Genomic DNA, 21,397 nt, shown 5'->3' with positions numbered 1-21,397 from the left:
CAGGTGCTTATTGTATGGGGTCGGGTGACTTTCGAGGAAACACAGTATATACCAGGTTAAATGGGAACATCCTCCGGGAAGCACCAGAGAGAAAGCCCTGATTGCCGCCATTAGTGGGTGGGATCCCATTATATGTCAGTCAGGGCTCCGAGGGGTGTGGCCTGGAGCTCTACCCAATCAGAAATCTTGGTGCGGGAACTGTCCAATCAGGCGCGCAGTTGGAGGGCGAGACTTCCGGGACCTGGCCCGGTCTTTTTCTCCTTGGAGTCCTCCAAGTTCCGGTTTGTCGTCTGTGTGTTCAGTTCTTCTTTGCTTTGCAGAACTCAGGTGACCCTCTGCTTCTGCCGCCCTCTCACCTGTGGATTCATCTGCAGGAAGGATCCCTGGGCACCACGGAAGTGAGAAAATGGTGAGTGTGCATGGCGGCTGTGCTAGGGGGTTTGGAACTCATCGGAACTGGCTGGGGCAGGTCCCCGGTTTCCCGCCGGTCCAGAGTCTGCAGACATGAGGATGCACCAGCCCAGCTTTGCCCTCAGGCCATGCGGCTGAGAGCTGGGTTCCTCCGGGTGGTTCCAAGGTGCAGCCCTGTGTCTACCCTAGCTTGTGCAGGGACTATGGCAGGGTCAACAGGGAAGGATTTCGACTGGGGTGCGGGGTTCATGCATGGGAGGAGCTGTAGGCCCTGTGGTCCCAGTCCCTCCCCTCTGGTGTTAAAATTACTCTAAGGCACCCCTTGAAGACAAGATAGAGGCCGGGCACAGAGGTTCACGCCTGTCATCTCAGCACTCTGGGAGGCCCAGGAGGGAGAAGCACTGGAGGTGGGGAGTTTGAGACCAGCCTGAGCAAGAGTGAGGCCCTGTGTCTACTAAAAATAGAAAAAAATTAGCTGGAAAATTAAATATGTATGTATATACACACACACACACACATATATATATATATGTATATGTATATACTAGCCAGGTGTGATGGCACATGCCTGTACTCCTAACTACTTGAGAGGCTGAGGCAGGAGGATCGCTTGAGTCCAGGAGTTGGAGGTTGCTGTGAGTGAGGCTGACACCACGGCACTGTAGCCCTGGGTGACAGAGCGAGACTCTGTCTAAAAAAAAAAAAAAAAAAAAAAAAAAAAAAAAAAAAAGACATGATAGAGTTTATTAGACCAAAGAGAGATTTATGGATCAGAGAGCAATCTTCCATGGTTTGTTTCTGGGGTCCCCCAGGGGGGCTTGAAGCAAAGACTTTCAGATAGATAAGGACAAAAGACTATTTGTTTTGAGGCCTTAAGTGTATTCCTCTGCATTTAGCAGTTGCTGCACAAGTTACAAGACAGTAAATATAAAGACAATGGAAATATCCCTGCAAACTACAGTCCACTTTTCCTTTGTCTATCTGTTCCATCTGATTATATTTAGCTTTTATTCTGTACCATTTTCTTTCTTATTTATTTATTTATTTGGAACAGAGTCTTGCTCTGTCACCCAGGCTAGGGTGCCATGGCATCAGCCTAGCTCACAGAAACCTCTACCTCCTGGGCTCAAGCTATCCTCCTGCCTCAGCCTCCCTAGTTGCTGGCACTACAGGCATGGGCCACCGTGCCTGGCCAATTTTTCCTATATAGTTTTAGTGGACCAATTAATTTCTTTCTATTTTAGTAGAGCCAGGGTCTCACTCTTACTCAGGCTGGTCTCGAACTCCTGACCTTGAGCAATCCGCCTGCTTCAGCCTCCCAGAGTACTAGTGCTAGGTGAGCCACCACGCCCGGCCTTACATTTTTCTTTTAAAATCATGATAGTTAAAAGAACGAGGTGGGCCAGGTGTGGCAGCTCAGGCCTGTAATCCCAGCACTCTGGGAAGCTGAGGCAGATGGATTGCTGAAGGTCAAGAGTTGAAAACCAGCATGAGCAAGAGTGACCTCGTCTATACTATGAATATAAAGGAATTAATTGGTTAACGAAAAATGTGTATAGAGAAAATTAGCTGAGGATGGTGTGCATGCCTGAGGTCCCAGGTACTCAGGAGGTTGAGTCAGGAGGATCGCTTGATCCCAGGAGTTGGAGGTTGCTGTGAGTGAGGCTGATGCCACAGCACTCTAGCCTGGGTGACAGAGCAAGGCACTGTGAGAAAGAAAGAAAGAAAGAAAGAAAGAAAGAAAGAAAGAAAGAAAGAAAGAAAGAAAGAGAGAGAGAGAGAGAGAGAGAGAGAGAGAGAGAGAGAGAGAGAGAGAGAGAGAGAGAGAGAAGGAAGGAAGGAAGGAAGGAAGGAAGGAAGGAAGGAAGGAAGGAAGGAAGGAAGGAAGAAAGGAAGGAAGGAAGGAAGGAAGAAGAGAAAGAGAGAGAGAAAGAAAGAGAGAGAGAGAGAAAGAAAAGAAGGAAGGAAGGAAGGAGAGAAAGAGAGAGAGAAAGAAAGAGAGAGAGAGAAGGAAGGAAGGAAGGAAGGAAGGAGAGAAAGAGAGAGAAAGAAAGAGAAAGAGAGAGAGAGAAAAGAAAGAAAGAAAGAAAGAAAAGAAAGAAAGAAAGAAAGAAAGAAAGAAAGAAAGAAAGAAAGAAAGATAGATAAAGGAAACAGGGTGGGCCCATCACCTAAATTCTGGAAATTATGGGGTCTTTAGTATTCACCTCTCAGGGTATTATGAGAACTCCCAAACTTGGAACTTTCCAGCACTGTAACACAGTGATCCACCAGTTATGGCGAGTTGTAGAATTATTTTATTATGTGTTACAATGTAGTAATCTGAAATTCACAAAAAAAATGCAATGTAATTGAATCATCCCCAAACCATACTCCAACTCCCCAGTGTGGGGGGAAATTGTCTTCCTTGAAAATGGTCCCAGGTACCTGTAATAAGGTTGGGGACCACTGATGCAACATACTTGGGAACACATCCTACATGCTCAGGAAATGTAGCATTAAGGCATGGCTCATGTTGTTTTCGAAATGCAGACTTACTCAGACACCGCCGTTTTCTCTATCCTCTGTAATCTTTTAATAGAATGCCATGTTTCAGGATGGCAATTGGTGGTCTTCACTTTGGACCAAAAGTATTTTTGTCATAAGAGTGTTGGGTGTGATGCTCTCTATGTGCTGTTCTTGCTGTCTATAGTTGGGTGCTTCTCATAAGTGGGTCTAGGAGAAGCAACGTCAGCATTCACAGGGGACTTTTTCAGGAAGCCAATTCATGGACCCCTTGGATGAATTCCTTGGCTCTAGGATCACATTACTTAGAGTGGGCTCCAGATTACCAAATGATTTGTAGGCACATTCTAAGAGATTCTCCCTCCAGGCACCATCACCTGTGCCCTCTCCTACAGAGTGTCCATTGGTCTAGGTGGGACCATGGATGTGATTTTAATGAAGTGCCCACATGGTGCTAAGTTGCAGCTAGGGGAAAATACAAGGGCTCTGAGATATATCCATGAGACTTGAATTCACACATTGTTCCAAAGGAAGGCCACAGGCCCTGCTCTGCTTGTGTTTTATAAGGACAGGTCTGTGTGGTCCATATATCCACTCCTGTGCAAAAGTTGCTGATGACTGTGGTAGGGAAGGGGAGCTGAGAGTAGGAAAGAAAAGACTCAAATTTTGATATTTATGTAGGAGTTTGACGCTCCTTACTCTCTCTTGTAATAAAGGACAAGGCAGTGTCAACTTTTTCTGCACTTCATGGTCTTTTTGCTCTGGGTGTGGAAGTATCAGGGGGAAGGGTTGTGCTGACACCTTTAGATGCATACTCTCAAGATGCAAGGGTGAATTTTCCAGATAATCTTAACACAGAAGGAATTTCAGAGAAGGAAGCAGACAAAGAAATGGCTGGTTCTCAGGTGAATGTGTCCCAGGTCAGGGGCTGTATTCACTTTTCCTCTCGGAATGTCATGTTCAGACTTTGCAAACTTGAATTTTTCTCCTTTGATTTCTGTACCTAATCTGTTCATCTCAACTGCTTTTTTTCCCTTTTTCTTAAAGATAGTCAAGAATCTCTGAAAAATTCTTTTTGTCTATATACTAGAGCCTTCTTTCCATCCAGGCTTCTTGTAGGCCATCAACAATTGTCACCATACGTTTATAACCTCCAATATTAAAAATATTCCCTTTGTAGCTGTTGAACATCTTGGAAGCAGAATCTTGGATGCCCAAGATTACTATTAGAGATGAGTTCAGTCCCTAGGATATCAGTGAAGATGGGTAACATGTACCATTTAGGTTTTATCTACATGCTCCGTCAGTTCTGTGTAAAATAAGATTAATAGAATACACATTAATTGTTCAGAATAACTCAGAACATTTCTGAGAAAAAGAATAATTAGAAGAGACTTCCTCTGTAGGATACTAAAGAAAGACTATTTAAATACATCATTAGAGATTACAGAACAAAATAGATATCAGTAGCTTGAACTTTGCATAAAACTGATGTTCAGGATTAGATTCAGACTATAATTTACTTTTTTCCTTTGGCTAAAAAATATCAAAATATCATAGCAGTGGTGGTATGTCTGTGTGCATTGACACCTGATACTAATTTGTTGTATTATAGTTGACATTAATTTTATTCACTTGGCTAACGTGTTTTCTATCATTTTTCTAGTATAGAGTTAATTATTTTTTTCTTAATTATTAAATACCTTGGGTAGTTTTACCTAATCATGGGCATAAACCATCACATTTTATCTGGAAGCTCCCGTTTTCTTTTTAGATTCCCTTTGCATATAACCTGCTTTGGAAAATAAAGGCTCTCATCTTTCTTTCCTGGTTAGATGAACTGAGATAAAGGTAGGCTCTGCTGCTTTCCAATTGTTTGAAAAATATTCCCTTTTGGCCAGAAGCATTGATGTCACTGCTGAGCTTGTTAGAAATTCAGCAACTCAACTTCGCCCCAGATATTTGAAATGAAAATCTATTTTAATAGGATTTGTAGTTCATTGTTGTACATATTGAAATCTTTGTAACACTGAAGAAGTATTAATACCATGTAATTGAACATGACTTTTCTATCTGAAAAATATACATGACTTGTGCTGTATGATATAAATATAGTACTCAAAAATATAAATGCCTGTGTTGGTAACTTGAATTTTATACCTTATCTGTCAAAAAACTATAATATCTACATGAGTTTTGTGGACCTTATGTCATCGTCTCTCCCCAGAGTCAGATAACACATTAGAGAATATTTCTGTGTTAAAAATTGTCATTTTGAATAATTCCAGTTACTCATATGAGTCAGAACCAGTTCTCTTTACTCTGTTATTTCACCAGCAGTGAAATCTCCACATGACCACTTGGTAAATATGTGTTTCATTTTGTTTTGTTTTTCAGGGACTGTTGACATTCAGGGATGTGGCCATAGAATTCTCTCTGGAGGAGTGGGCATGTCTTGACAATGCTCAGCGGAATTTCTATAGGGATGTGATGTTAGAGAACTACAGAAATTTGGTATTTGTGGGTAAAGATCATCTCAATACATAATTTTTATTCCCCACTAAGAATTTTATATTCTACTTATGCAGAATTTTTCTGGGATTTTCTGCTTTGCATGAGTGAAGTTCAGATGTTTGTTTCCAAGGAAAAATTGAAATTTCTTGGTATAGGAAAGAAAATCTTCAATCTTTTTTATCTTGACATTAATCTTTCTCTTTCTTGAACTGATCAGTATCTTTCACTCTTCGTTAGTGATAATTCCAAAAATTTGGTGGCATAAGATTTTGTTGCTCACTGTTTACAATCCAATTTCCACCACCAATATTTGATTCCACAAGTATTGGGTAATGGAGCTAAGGACCCCCCAAATTTTAAGTACTTTCTAAATATTATAAAGTGTCTGTCAGGCATTAGTGTTTTGGGATTAATTTTGTTTTAGGGTCTTCTGTACTGTTCCCGTTTCTCTACTGAGCACAGTACACCATTGGTAATGGAAGAATCTCAAAAATGTCATGTCACTTTTCTTCAAATAAAACAGGTCTTGTTGCCTCTAAGCCAGACCTGATCACCTGTCTGGAGCAAAGAACAGAGCCCTGGAAAGTGAAGACAAATGAGACAGTCGCCAAACACCCAGGTAGGTGGCAGTGAATGAAGCAGGTGACGGACAGGAGAGAGGTCCAAAGGTCAAGGAGGAAGCCAGACCTTGAAAAGTGGTTTGCAAAACTCTGCTTCCATGGTTCTGGCAAGCCTGAGTTTCCTTATCTTAATCTTTGATACAGGCTTCCCTGTCCCTTACCGTTAAATTATCTAAGGACTTTATTTCTCTTCAGTGTAGTTAATTTAAGGTTAGAGTGAGAACAAAAGCCCTGCTCATGGTTTATAAGGGACTGCAGGTACTGACTGCTTTCCATTCCATTGCAGACATGGAAATATGTGTGTATATTTAATAAAATCTATGGTAAAGAATTTTTTTTTTTTTGAGACAGAGTGTCACTCTGTCAACCTGAGTAGAGTGCAATGGCATCTCGGAAGCTCACTGCAGCCTCAAAGTCTTGGGCTCAAGTGATCCTCCTGCCTCAGCCTCCCGAGTAGCTAGAACTATAGGCATGTTCCACAGTCTCTGGCTAATTTTTCTATTTTCAGTAGAGACGGGGTCTTGCTCTTGCTCAGACTGTTCTTGAACTCCTGAGCTCAAGCGATCCTCCCCCCTTGGCCTCCCAGAGTGCTAGCATTACAGGTGTGAGGCATCACACCTGTCTACAAACCATTTTTTAATTTCTCTGCATTTATTGCATCACGTCTGAAATGTGTGAGTGTCGTGGTGATATTGGTATTTGGGACAGAAATCCCAGGATGACCACAAGCAGATGTCGTATGTTTTCTGCTTTATGATTTGTTATCCTTTGTGAAAGGATTAAATGTTGTTTCTACAGAAATTCATACTTATTATCAGAACACTTAGTATTGCCCTAAATCTAGGGAAGTATATTGTTATTTTACTTCAAAATTGTGTTTTTACTGTGAATATTGTGAATTTAAATGTGTTTCTACAGAAATTCATACTTATTATCAGAACACTTAGTATCTCCCTAAATCTAGGGTAATATATTGTTATTTTACTTCAAAATTGTGTTTTTATTGTGAATATTGTGAATTTAAATGTGTTTCTATAGAAATTCTTTTTTTTTCTTTTCTATATAAGTGGATTTTTAATGTATGAAATTCTTACTTATTATGAGAACACTTAGCATTTTTATTGTTACTTCATTTCAAAATTGTGTTTTTATTGTGAACTCTGATTAATGATTTAACTCTATGTGCCCAAATTTCTCACTTTTAATATAGTGTAATGTATCTACTCCCTACATTTCTTAAAAATGTTTGGGGCTCTTAGAACAGTGCTGAGCGTGCATTAAACTTCTAGTTTGTATTTTTACTCACTCTGATTCTATCATTTTCTCTTCTTTAGTCTGATGCTTACTGGGGCTGTGTCATTCACAGGTTTATATGTGTGTATATATGTGTTTGTGTGTGTCATGAATTTTCTTTACAAATAAGAATAGTGTAACTATATAATTATTATGGATAATGTAAGGATTTGATGTGTTTATATGTTTTGAAATGATTAACATAACTAAGTTAGTGAAAATATATATGACCTCACAGTTACTTATTCTTTTTTGTATGTGTTGTCAGAATACTTATGGTCTATACTCAGCAAATTTTCAGATGCAAAACATTATTATCTATAGACACCATGGTGTAGATTAGGTCTATGACATTTTGGATCTTGTAACTTGATGTTTGTGCCCTTGAAAAACATCTATGCTTTTTTTTGAGACAGAGTCTCCCTTTGTTGCCCAGGCTAGATTGAGTGACTTGGCATCAGCCCAGCTCACAGCAACCTCAATCTCCTGGGCTCAAGCAATCCTCCTGCCTCAGCCTCCCAAGTAGCTGGGACCACAGTCGTGCACCACCATGCCTGGCTAATTTTTGTATATATATTTTTAGTTGGTTTATTAGTTACTTTTGATTTTTTTAGTAGAGTTGGGATCTCGCTCAGGCAGGTTTCAAACTCCTGACCTCAAGCAATCCACCCACCTCGGCCTCCCAGAATGCTAGGATTACAGGCGTGAGCCACCGCACCCGGCCTAGGGTAGTTTCCTTGACGTCAGTTTATTGTGTGTTTGATTTCACCTAGGTATTATAATTTTATATGACATTACAACTCTCTGCATACACTTTAAGTCAATATGTGGTTCAATGAAAACAGGCGTCCTCAAACTACGGCCCGCGGGCCATGTGTGGGTGTTTTTGCCCATTTTTTTTTTTTATTTCAAAATAAGATATGTGCAGTGTGCATAGCAATTTGTTTATAGTTTTTTTTAAACTATAGTCCTGCCCTCCAGTAGTCTGAGGGACAGTGAACTGGTCCCCTGTTTTTTTTATTAATTAATTAATTTAATTAATTTATTTTGTTTTAGCATATTATGGTGGTACAATTGGTAAGGTTACGTATACAGCCCATGCCCCGCCTCCCCCCTCAAATCAGAGCCTAAAGCGTGACCATCCCCAAAACGTTGCACATCTCACTCATTGTGTTTGTATATGCCCATCCCGTCTTCCCCCCTTCCATCTGCCCGACACCCGATAAATGTTATTCCTATATGTCCACTGAATTGTTGATCCGTTAATACCAATTTGCTGGTGAGTACCTGTGGTGCTTCCTTTCCCATTCTTGAGTTACTTCACTTAGTAGAATGGGTTTCAGCTCAACCCAGGATAATACAAGAGGTGCTATATCACCATTGTTTCTTAAAGCTGAGTAGTACTCCATGGTATACATATACCGCCATTTTATTAATCCACTCATGAATTAGTTGTTTCCACAACTTTGCAATTGTGAATTGTGTTGCTATAAACATTCGAGTGCAGGTGTCTTTTTTCATAAAGTGACTTTTGATCTTTTGGGTAGACGCCCAGTAGTGGAATTGCTGGATCAAATGGTAAATCTACTTGTATCACTTTGAGGTATCTCCATATTGCTTTCCACAGAGGTTGAACTAGTTTGCAGTCCCACCAGCAGTGTAGGAGTGTTCCTCTCTCTCTGCATCCATGCCAGCATTTATTTTTGGGGGACTTTTTGATAAAGGCCATTCTCACTGGAGTTAAGTGATATCTCATTGTGGTTTTGATTTGCATTTCCCTGATAGAGGTGTTGAGCATTTTTTCATATGTTTGTTGGCCATTATTCTGTCTCCTTTTGAGAATTTTCTGTTCATGTCCTTTGCCCATTTTTTGATAGGGTTGTTTGATTTTTTTTCTTGCTGATTTTCCTGAGTTGTAAATAGATTCTATTTATCAGCCCTTTATTGGATATGTAGCTTGCTAAATTTTTCTCCCATTCTGTGGGTTGTCTGTTTGCTGTCTTGACAGTTTATTTGGCTGTGCAGAAGCTTTTTACTTTGATCAGGTCCCATTTATTTATTTTTGTTGCTGCTGTGATTGTCTTTGGAGTCTTCTTCATAAATTCTTTGCCTAGGCCAATGTCTAGAAGAGTATTTCCAATGTTTTCCTGTAGAATTCCAATAGTTTCATACCTAATGATGAACTCTGTTACTCAGTGTGAGTTGATTTTTGTGAGAGGTGAAAGGTGTGGGTCCTGTTTCAGTCTTCTACATGTGGCTATCCAGTTTTCCCAGCACTAGTTATTGAATAAGAATTCTTTTCCCCAATGTATGTTTTTGTCTGCTTTGTCAAAGATTAATTGGCTATATGAGGATGGTTTTATATCTGGGTTCTTTGTTCTGTTGCACTGGTCAATGTCTCTGTTCTTGTGCCAATACCATGCTCTTTTAATGACTATAGCCTTGTAGTGTAGTTTGAAATCTGGTAAATTGATACCTCCTATTTTGTTTTTATTGCCTAGGATTGATTTTGCTATACGGGATCTTCTCTGGTTCCATACAAAACGTAAAACTATTTTTTCTATATCTGTGAAAAATGATGATGATGTTTTAATAGGGATTGCATTGGCTCTCTAGGTCACTTTGGGTAGTATTGACATTTTAACAATGTTGATTCTGCCAACCCATGAGCATGGTATTTTCTTCTTTCTACCTGTTTACATCCTCTGCTATTTCTTTCTTCAGTGTTTCATCGTTCTCCCTGTAGAGGTCTTTTACCTCCTTAGTTAAGTATATTCCAAGGTACTTCATTTTCTTTGTTGCTATTTGGAATGGAATTGAGTCTTTGATTTGGTTCTCACTTGTACTGTTGTTGGCGTATATGAATGCCTCTGATTTCTGTGTATTGATTTTTTTATCCTAAGACTTTACCAAATTCTTTTATCAGTTCAAGGAGTCTTTTGGTTGAATCCTTGGGGTTTTCTATGTATAATATCATGTCATCAGCAAAGAGTGAGAGTTTGATCTCTTCTGCTTCCATTTGGACGCCCTTAATTCTGCTTTCTTATCTGATTGCTGTATCGAGGAATTCCAGCACTATGTTGAAAAGGAGTGGAGATAGTGGGCATCCTTGTCTTGTTCCAGTTATAAGTGGGAATGTTTTCAATTTTTCTCCATTCATTATGATATAGCCTGTGGGTTTGTCATATATGGCTTGTATCATTTTTAGGTAAGCCTATGGTAAGTCTATGCCTATTTTGTTGAGCGTTCTTATCATAAAAGTGTGTGGAATTTTGTCAAATGTTTTTTTTGCATTTATTGAAGGATCATATCGTCTTTGTTTTTGCTTTTTTTTTACATGGTGAATTACATTTATAGATTTGCGTATGTTGAACCATCCCTGCATCCCTGGGATGAAGCCCACTTTCTTGTGATGGATTACTTTCTTGACAAGCACCTGGATTACATTGGCTAGGATTTTGTTGAGAATTTTTGCGTCTATATTCATAACGGATATTGGTCTGCAGTTTTCTTTTTGTTGCATCTTTTCCTGGTATTTGTATCAGAGTTATGTTCACTTCATAAAATGTGTTGAGGAGGATTCCATCCTTCTCGATCTTGTGAAATAATTTTTTGCAGGATAAGCACCAATTCTTTTTTGTAGGTGTGGTAAAATTTGGCTGTGAAATCATCTGGTCTAGGACTTCTCTTTTTAGGAAGGTTTTTTTATTGCTGTTTCCATTTCAGTACTTGATATTGGTCTGTTCAGGAATTCTATTTCTTCCTGGTTGAGCCTAGGGAGACTGTGTGTTTCTAAGAAATTGTCCATTTCCTCCACATTTTCCAGTTTGTGTGCATAGAGGTTTTTGTAGTATTTATAAATGATATCTTGTATCTCCATGGCATCAGTTGTAATTTCTCCTTTATTCCTGATGGAGTTTATTAGAGATTTTTCTTTTCTGCTTTTGGTTTGTCTAGCCAAAGGTGTGTCAATTTTGTTTATTTTTTCAAAGAACCAACTTTTTGTTTTTTTTCCCATATAATTTCCCTATTGTCAATTTTGTTTAGTTCTGATTTGATCTAATGATTTCACTTCTTCTGCTGATTTTGGGGTCAGTCTGTTCTTTTTTCAGCTCTTTGAGATGATGCATTAGGTTGTCTGTTTTTGATCTTTTTGACTTTTGAATATAGGCATTTATGGAAATAAACTTTCATCTTAGGACTACTCTAGCTGTGTCCCACAGGTTTTGGTAACTTGTGTCTCCTTTGTCATTTGGTTCAAAGAATCCTTTGATTTCCATCTTGATTTCCCGGTTTACGAAGTGATCATTGAGCAGAAGGATGTTTAGTTTCCATGACTTTGTGTAGAAATGAGAACTCCTGTGAGGGTTGATTTCTACATTTTTTCCATTGTGGTCTGAAAAAATACATGGTATAATTTCTATTTTTTTAAATTGTGGGAGACATGTTTTGTGTCCTAGGATATGGTCACTCTTAGAGAATGGCCTATGAGCTGATGAGAAGAGTGTATATTCTGTGGTTTTGGGGTAGAATGTCCTGTAAATGTCAGTCATGTCCATTTGTTCTAGAGTTCTGTTTTAGTCAATTATTTCTCTGTTGATTTTCTGTTTGGAGGATCTGTCCTGTGCTGTCAGTGGGGTGTCAAAGTCTCTGACTATTATGGTGTTGTTGTTTATCCATTTTTTTGGATCAAGTAGAGTTTGCTTTATGAATCTGGGTGCACCAAGGTTGCAAGGTTTGCAAGGTTTGCTTGAAATATTGTTCTCCACCCCTTTACCTTTAATCTAACTGCATCCTTGCAGGTTAGATGTGTTTCCTGAATGCAGCAGATACTTGGCTTGTATTTTTTTATCCATTTGGCCAGCCTATGTCTCTTGAGTGTGGAGTTCAAGCCATTTACATTTATTGAGATTACTGATGGGGGGGCAGATTTCTGTTCATTATATTGGGTTGAACTTGGTTCCTTTGTTTTCTCTCTTGAGCCATTGTGGTATCTGGGCTTTGATCTTTAGCTTTGAGTAGATTTACATTTGTGTTTATTGTGCTGATCCGTGGGTAACACTGTTTTGAGTACTTCTTAAAGGGCTGGTCTTGTCTTGGTGAATTCCCTCAGACTTTGCTTATCTGAGAATGTCTTGATTTCTCCTTCATATACAAAACTTAGTTTTGCAGGGAATAAGATTCTAGGCTGGGCATTATTCTGTTTCAGAAGAGTGAGAATGGTACCCCAGTCTCTCCTTGCTTGTAAAGTTTCAGAAGAGAAGTCTGGAGTTATTTGGATTGCTTTTCCTTTGTATTTTACTTGCTTCTTTCATCTTACAGCTCATAGAAGGGCCTCTGTAGTTGATATTTTGGTCAGTCTGATAACTGCATGTTGTGACGTCTTCCTGTTTGCATTGAATCTCCCAGGTGTCCTCAGAGCTTCTTGAACTTGTATCTGAAGATTTTTAGAAAGGCCTGGGAAATTTTCCTCTATTATATCTTCTAATAGCTTGTCCAACCCTTGAGTGTTGTCTTCTTCCCCTTCTGGGAACCCTATGACCCTCACATTAGGTTTCTTCACATAATCCCACATCTCTCGTAGGCTTTACTCTTTTCTTTTGTTTCTCTGTTCTATGTCTGTAACTGGTTTATTTAATTGGAAGGTGTCATCTTCAATCTCTGAAATTTCCTTCTGTTTGTTCTACCCTGTTCTTGAGGCTTTCCACTGTGTTTTGTAGTTCTCTGAATTGATTCTTCATTTACAGGTGTTTCGTTAGATTTTTCTTCAGTGTTTCTATTTCTTTAGTGAGTTTTTGTTCCCGGTCCTGGAGTCTTTTTGTGTTTTCTTTGTGTTGGTTGTCCCAGTGTTCTAGCAAGTCGTTGAATTTTCCTATGATCCACATTTGAAATTCTTTTTTTTGTCATTTTAGAGGTCTGATTTTGATTATTGCCCATATCTAAGGGTCCGGTGCTCCTCTTTGGGGGTGTGCTTTCTGTTTTGTTCCTCACATTTCCAGAGTTCCTCCACTAATTTCTTCCCATCTGGATCAGTTGTTGCTTCTTGCCTTTAGGTTTTTGTTTGGATACTGACACACCTTGTTTAGTCTCTGAGCCAGTAGGTGGTTTCTGTGGGTGAGATTCAACCACAACGTGTATGATGGATCAGTAGGTGCCATGAACAGGGTGTGCAGGGTGTCCTCCCTGTCAGCAGGTGGTGCTTGCTTGGAGGAGCAGGCTATACTGTTGTTTTTGGGTGTTGTATCCAGCTCTTGTTCCAATAGAAAGGCACTCCAATGCCTCAGGTGGTGGGTCGGTCCCTGGGACTTCTGGATGTATCCTCATTCTCCCCCTCAGTGGGGACTGATCTTGGAGTGAGACTGGGCAGAGCTGGGTTGGGTCAGCCTGCCCTCAGGCACCACCAATGCCATCAACAGGGGTCAAAGTTCTGTTCTCTGCTTCCTGTAAAAGCTGTCAGGGAGGGGCACTCTGGGCTGATGTCGGCAGGTCTCTCCTACCACTGGGGAGCCCACCAGCAGTCTGAGATGCAAGGGAGGGGAAAGTTAACAGTTCAACCTACCCTTGCCGCTGGTCTTTAGGCTACTCAGGAGGTCTCTGCTTCCAGTTCTCCTCCACAACCTCCTCCCATGGGGTCTCTGGTAGTCTCCGGTACCCCTCCTTCCAACCCTCGCCGGCTGTATACTTGTCTGCTTGCTTCTTTCTTCTTATTTGTCAGAGTCTGTCTTTTCTGCAGAGACAGTCTGCCTGGCAGTGTTTCTCATCCACCATCTTGCCTGATCCCCAAAATTCTAAATGAAGAACTACCGTTTGATCCAGCAATCCCACAATCTGGAATCTACCCAATGTAAAAACGTCATCTTAAAATAAAGATATCTTGACTTGAATGTTTATGGCCTAAAGATTTACAATTGCAAAGATGGGGAAACAACCTCGGTACTTACTAATACATATATATAAATATATGTATAAATACATATAAAAATTAGTGTATGTATACCATGGAGTACTGCTGAGTCTCAAAAAATCAGTGGTTAAATAACGCTTGTATTATCCTTGATTGTGTTGGAGCCCATCCTTTGAATTAAAGTATCACAAAAATGGAAAAGCAAGCACCACGCATACTCATTATCATATTGTTGCCAATTGATCAACACCTACGTTAACAAATGGAAATAAAATTCAGCAGGTATTGGGCAGTAGGAAGTGGGTGTAGGCATTGGGAAAATTGACACCTAATGGATGTGGTGCACACAATCTATGCATGGGCACAGTTGTAGTCCAGTCAGTCAGTGCAAAAGCAATATATGTAATCTAAATGATTTACTCCCATAATATTTCTAAATTAAGAATAAGAAACAGTTTTGTCAAATGTAAGAAAGTTTTGAAAAACTTCATAACTGTGTATCTCCTTCAGATATAATTTTTATTTTAATTATTGTAAAACCACAAACATGACAACCTGATTTACATTTAATTATTCACATCAGTCTCTTTAAATATATGTCCATCATTATGCAATATATCTCTAGAATATATGTATTGTGTGAAACTAAAATTTAATACACGTGAGAAAACTACCCATTTTCCCCCCTTGCCTAAGTGCTGATAAACTCCATTACATTTTCTGTTTCTCGGGGTGTAACTGGTTTAGAAATATCATACAAGTATAATCATAAAACATCTGATTTATTGTAACTGACATTTCATTAAGCATAATGTCATCAAGGTTTATCTCTACTGTGGACATTATTAGATTATCTGGGTTTTTAAACCTGAGAACTAATCTATTATTTCCAAATTTCTACTTGTATTTGTCCTTTTGTTTAGTAAGGACAGTTTGGGTTGCTTGCATCTACCAGCTTTTGTCAATAATGGTGAAAAAATATATGGGTTTGAAGATACCTCTTTAGTTTACAACATATGCAAGTGTTTATATTTGTGTTTCTCTCTGATTCATTCATGCAAGAGTCTGTCTTTCTGCCAGTGGAAAACTTCATTGACCACTGTAGGATTTTTTTTTTAATATGGGGAACTGTGGGTACCTATAGCACTCTTTTTCTTTTTGATGATTGTTCAGATCTTTGCAGTCTCTTGAGATTTCATATTATTTTGGGGATTGCTGTTTCTATTTTTGAAACAAAATAAAATTGAGACTTTGAAAGGAATTGCATTTAACGTGTAGATCACTTTGGACATCTTCACAACATCAGGTCTTCTTCCCTTGAACAAGAACATGTTCAAGAGTGTGTTGTTTATCTTCATATATTTGTGAGTTTTCCTGTGTTTCTTGTGTTATTTATTTACAATTTCATTCAATTCTGGTCAAAATTTAAAGTGTGTGTAAAATTTCAATTTTCTAAAATGGGTTACGACTTGTTTTGTGGCTGAAAAGGTAGTTTTTTAGGAAGAATGATATATGAGCTATCAAGATTGTATATTCTACTATTATTCTATAGAGTGTTCTCTGTGAATCTGTGAGGTGTCATTGCTCTAGAGTGTTTTCTAATCTTCTGTTTTCTTATTAATAATTTGACTGGCTCTATTATTATTGAAAGTGGAATATCAAAGTATCCTATTATTTTGCAGTTCATATCTTCAATTATGTCAATGCTTTTTTTTACATATCTTTGAGAAACTTGATGTGAGGTAAAAATAGATGTCATATATATGTATTATTTTCATAGGTTCTCAGTGAATGACCTCTTTTTATAGTAAATGTCCTTGTTTGTCTCTTGTGGCAGTTTTGACTTGAAGTTTATTTTATAAACCATAACATTTTCACTTCAAATGTAATGTGCTGAATATAATTTTGAATTCCACTGCTCTTATATGCTTAAGGTTTTCATGGTATATCTTATGTCCTGCCAGTGTTAGTATATTGTTTTCACCAGGCATGAAGTCAAGTCTCATTAGAGAGATTATAGTTGGGTTATTTAATCCCTTTATTTAACTTTGTCTTCTGACCAGAGATACTAGTACATAAATATTTCCATAATTTACTCAAAGGGAAGGGCTTACAATTACCCTAATGTTAATTATTTTATATACCTATTGTCACTATTTTTTTCTTTCTTTCCTCTCCATTTGTCCTGCATTGTGCCTCACTGATTTTTAATGACATATCTTTTTTCTTTGCTCATCTTCCTTTGTGTATTTCTAAGAACATTTTCCTGATGTTCGCTATGAGAATTTCCTAAAATGTTTTGAAGTCACAACATATGTTAAACTAGTAACTACTTCACTTCAGTTGCATACAAAATTTTTAACCTTTACATTTGCCCTCAACTTTACAATGTCGATGCCAGTAATTATGTATTTTCATGTTGTATAAAAATTAACATGCGGCAATGATGGCTTTTATTTTCTCTTTCAAATTTTATAGCATAATTAAATGCTTTTACACCATGATTATAATACTGCAGAATTGTATTTTTGATATGTGAATATCTTTCCTTGAGGGTGAGGTAGTTGTCATGGAAGATAGAAGCCAGCCTTTGGAAACACCATCAAAAAAGAGATCTTTGGACACATGTGTCAATAGTCATATTCTCTTTTCACAGGGAATCCAAAAGATGAGATTTTACTACTAAAGTGATTGCTCTATATCAGAGGGGAGGAAGGGCTTTGGTGGGTAAATGTCACAAGCTTTCCTTCCACTTCCATATGGTTGTTGATGCCATTCTCAACTAGGGTGTTATGAATTCATAGCCGTTATGATTTCTCAAAAAGTCATGTTTGCAAGTATATTTTTAAGGTCATACCTCTATGATGGAAGTGAGATCATGGTATTCTGTTGTGCTTTCTTGCTAATGTGCTTGGTATAGTCATATATATTCAAATTGTGAAGTATATTCACTTGAGTCTAGTTAGTGAAATATTTTGTTATTTTTCTTTCTTTCAGAACTGTCTTCCCATTGCACCCAAGACCTATTGCCAGGGCAGGGCATAAAAGATTCGTCTCAGAAATCAATAATGAGACTATATGGAACCTGTAGCCCTGAAAATGTACACTTAAGAAAAGCCAGGGAGTGTGTGGGTGAGTGTAAGAGGCAGAAAGTATGTTACGATGGTCTTACCCAGTGTTCGTCAAATACCCATAGGAAAAACGTCAAATGTTATAAATGTATAAAAGTCTTTACCAAATCTTCAAATCTCAATATACATAAGATAGAACATACTGGTGAGAAAAGATTCAAATGTAATGAATTTGGCAAGATGATAAACCACAGCTCAGAACCTTCTGGACATAGGAAAATTCATACTGGAGAGAAACCTTACAAGTGTGAAGAATGTGGAAAAGACTTTAAGCATTCCTCCAAACTTACTATACATAAGAGAATTCACACTGGAGAGAAACCCTACCAATGTGAAGAATGTGGGAAGGCCTTTACCCAGCCTGATGTAGTCACTCGACATAAAAAAATTCATAGAGGAGAGAAACCATACAAATGTGAGGAATGTGGCAAAGCCTTTATCTGGCTAAGTGACCTCACTGGACATAAAAGAATTCATACAGGAGAGAAACCATACAGATGTGAGGAATGTGGGAAAGCCTATACCTGGCTCTACAGCCTCACTCGACATAAAAGAATTCACACTGGAGAGAAACCATACAAATGTGAGGAATGTGGCAAAGCCTTTATCTGGCTAAGTGACCTCACTGTGCATAAAAGAATTCATACTGGAGAGAAACCATACAAATGTGAGGAATGTGGGAAAGCCTTTACCTGGTACACACACTTTACTCAACATAAAAGAATTCATACTGGAGAGAAACCATACAAATGTGAGGAATGTGGCAAAGCCTTTATCTGGCTTAAAGACCTCACTGGACATAAAAGAATTCACACTGGAGAGAAACCATACAAATGTGAGGAATGTGGGAAAGCCTTTACCTGGTGCACACAGCTTAATCAACATAAAATAATTCATAGCGGAGAGAAACCTTACAAATGTGAAGAATGTGGCAAAGCCTTTACTACGTGCGCATACCTTACTCAACATAAAAGAATTCATACAGGAGAGAAACCCTACAAATGTGAGGAATGTGGCAAAGCCTTTACCTGGCTTAATGACCTCACTGGACATAAAAGAATTCACACTGGAGAGAAACCATACAAATGTGAGGAATGTGGGAAAGCCTTTACCTGGTGCGGACAGCTTAATCAACATAAAATAATTCATAGCGGAGAGAAACCTTACAAATGTGAAGAATGTGGCAAAGCCTTTACCAGGTGTGCATACCTTACTCAACATAAAAGAATTCATACAGGAGAGAAACCCTACAAATGTGAGGAATGTGTCAAAGCCTTTACCCAGTGCACAAACCTTACTCGACATAAAAGGATTCATACTGGAGAGAAACCATACAAATGTGAGGAATGTGGCAAAGCCTTTACCTGGTGCACACACCTTACTCTACATAAAAGAATTCACACAGGAGAGAAACCCTACAAATGTGAGGAATGTGGCAAAGCCTTTATCCAGTGCTGGACTCTTACTCAACATAAAAGAATTCACACCAGAGAGAAACCCTACAAATGTGAAGAATGTGGCAAACTCTTTACACAGTTCTCAACCCTTACTCAACATAAAAGAATTCATACTAGAGGGAAACCCTAAACATGTGTAGAATGTGGCAAAGCCTTTATTTGCCTCAGAGACCTCACTCTACATAAATGAATCCATACAGGAGAGAAACCATACAAATGTGAGGAATGTGGCAAAGCATTTTCCCAGTGCTCACCCCTTAATCTACATAAAAGAATTCATATCAGAGAAAAATTCTACAAATATGAAAATTGTGGCAAAGTCTTTAATAACTGCTCACATCTTATTCCACATCAAAGAAATCATACTAGATAAAAACGAGATAAATATAATGAGTATGTAAGTGCTTTACCAAAGTATTAGCCTTAAAATGCACAACAGTACTTATACTTAAAGTAAAAAAAATAATAATGTAGACTGCTGACAATACCTTTAGTTATAACAGAGATCTTACTGGACATGGGAGAACTTACACTGAAAGAAATGCTCCAATATCTTCTCAAATATTGCTCAACATCACCAAAATTTTAAGAGATAGAAACCCTACAAATATAATGAATGTGAAAAAATATTTATGCAAAAGATATACCTTTAAGAAAAACAAACAATTGCTACTTAAAACTACCTTAATACATTTCAGAATGCAATTACTGAAGAATCAAGTCAAAACATATATCAGAGGACTCACAGTGCAATACACTAATGCACTAACACGTTCACACATTTTTTAAAACCAGATTGTTGATTATAGAGAACAACCCAGTTAAAATAGTTGATTTATTTGTATGTCAGCTTTAAAAAAGACAGAGATTTTGTGAGAGTTATAATTACATGTAAAATATACTTTGTGGTCAGGATTTGGTGAAAATGTAATAAAGTATATATTTTTTTGCTATTTTTCACAAGCAAATACTGATATTATTCAACTTTAAATACAATTGATGGTATGCTTTCATTCTTAGCATGTATGTGAATGTGTGTGGTTAATGATAGCTGCATCACATTTGTTAGAAGTCTTTCTGTATTAAGTAGGCATTATTCATATACTTTTCCATGGGAAATTAAAAACACTGAGATGTAAGATTTATGAAATGAATAGGTACTATGGAGTTATCTTATAAAAACCAGTATTTCAAGTGATGTATGATGTAGGTATATAGAGTAATATTCTCATTATGATCAGAATGAAAAAATGACAATATTAGAAATAACTTGTTTTACTATTACACATTATGATAATAAAATAGAATGTAATTTGGAATATTTTTAGATTACATGTAAACTTAATTTGTTTCATTAAATTAAAAATGTTTTTACTGTTTCCAATATGTTGTTGATTGAATAAAGTGCTATTTTGCCAACAACATTAACCTATCCTATGTTACTCAAAGTTGGAGGAAATTGATTGTAAAAATGTACTGTCGGAGCCAGGCGCGGTGGCTCACGCCTGTAATCCTAGCTCTCTGGGAGGCTGAGGCGGGCGGATTGCTCGAGGTCAAGAGTTCGAAACCAGCCTGAGCAAGAGCGAGACCCCGTCTCTACCATAAATAGAAAGAAATTAATTGGCCAACTAATATATATATAAAATTAGCCGGGCATGGTGGCGCATGCCTGTAGTCCCAGCTACTCGGGAGGCTGAGGCAGCAGGATTGCTTGAGCCCAGGAGTTTGAGGTTGCTGTGAGCTAGGCTGACACCACGGCACTCACTCTAGCCTGGGCAACAAAGCGAGACTCTGTCTCAAAAAAAAAAAAAAAATGTACTGTCGGGCTACACAATACAAAGACATCATTTTTGATCCTTTTATCAGTTGCTCTACTTTGAAGAATACTGTTCCCAAAGCTTTTTTTTCATTATGTTTATAATTACATTGTTACTGTAATGCTTATAATAAATATTTTGCACTTATCAAAAAGCCATACATCTCTGAACACAGAATGAGTAGTTGTTACATTCTATCCTACATTTTTCTTTCTACATGCAACCTGCCTGGCCAGTGAAACAAAAATAAGCATGTTTTTTATTTATATGAATCAGATATACAAATACATCACGGTTAAGATGAACTATAGTTGTAGTATATTTACAGAGTAAGTAATTATGTTTGTGTGAATGTGGATATATGACTATTTTGAACAGAAAAGAATAATATTAGAAAAAATGGGTAATTTCAAAAGTGTTGAGAATTTACTAGCAAACTAGAAACTTCAAAGATTCTGAAAGGAAATATTTTGTTCGCTTTATGTTGAATTAATTGTTTAAAACCCTAAAGCTTCTGAATTGAAACCTGCCCATGCCAGTGCTCTGTTCTTATATCCTTATTACTCATGCTAGGTCTACTATGTTATTTTATCATTTCAAAGTTCATTAAATATAGGTTGTATGACCTGATCTGCAATTGCAACAAGGATTGTTATAAAACTTAATGGTGCTCATAAAATTACCTGAAGGTATGAGTAATTCCGCAGTGTAGTAATTTCATTTTACTTATTACATTCTATATTTT

The 21,397-nt window shown here is 37.9% G+C and overlaps 1 protein-coding gene across 3 annotated transcripts; it reads left to right on the top strand.

The window, feature by feature from the left end:
• Positions 1 to 262: 262 nt before the first annotated feature.
• LOC142865711 (uncharacterized) lies at positions 263 to 20,126 on the top strand. Of its 3 annotated transcripts, none has more exons than XM_075998904.1 (3): positions 263 to 409; positions 5,954 to 6,049; positions 17,245 to 20,126. In XM_075998904.1, the coding sequence occupies exon 3, from the start codon at positions 17,316 to 17,318 to the stop codon at positions 18,963 to 18,965; it is 1,650 nt and encodes a 549-aa protein (XP_075855019.1). In that variant the 5' UTR covers positions 263 to 409; positions 5,954 to 6,049; positions 17,245 to 17,315; the 3' UTR covers positions 18,966 to 20,126. The 3 variants fall into 3 exon arrangements, with proteins under 3 accessions (XP_075855019.1, XP_075855017.1, XP_075855018.1); XM_075998902.1 differs by having other exon boundaries at positions 5,314 to 6,049; XM_075998903.1 differs by lacking the exon at positions 263 to 409 and having other exon boundaries at positions 4,197 to 6,049.
• Positions 20,127 to 21,397: the final 1,271 nt, after the last annotated feature.

The sequence above is a fragment of the Microcebus murinus genome, chromosome 31 (assembly GCF_040939455.1).
Source record: "Microcebus murinus isolate Inina chromosome 31, M.murinus_Inina_mat1.0, whole genome shotgun sequence".
NCBI lineage: Eukaryota > Metazoa > Chordata > Mammalia > Primates > Cheirogaleidae > Microcebus > Microcebus murinus.
Note: the sequence above shows the minus strand (reverse complement) of the source record. Positions and strands in the feature narration are given on the sequence as shown.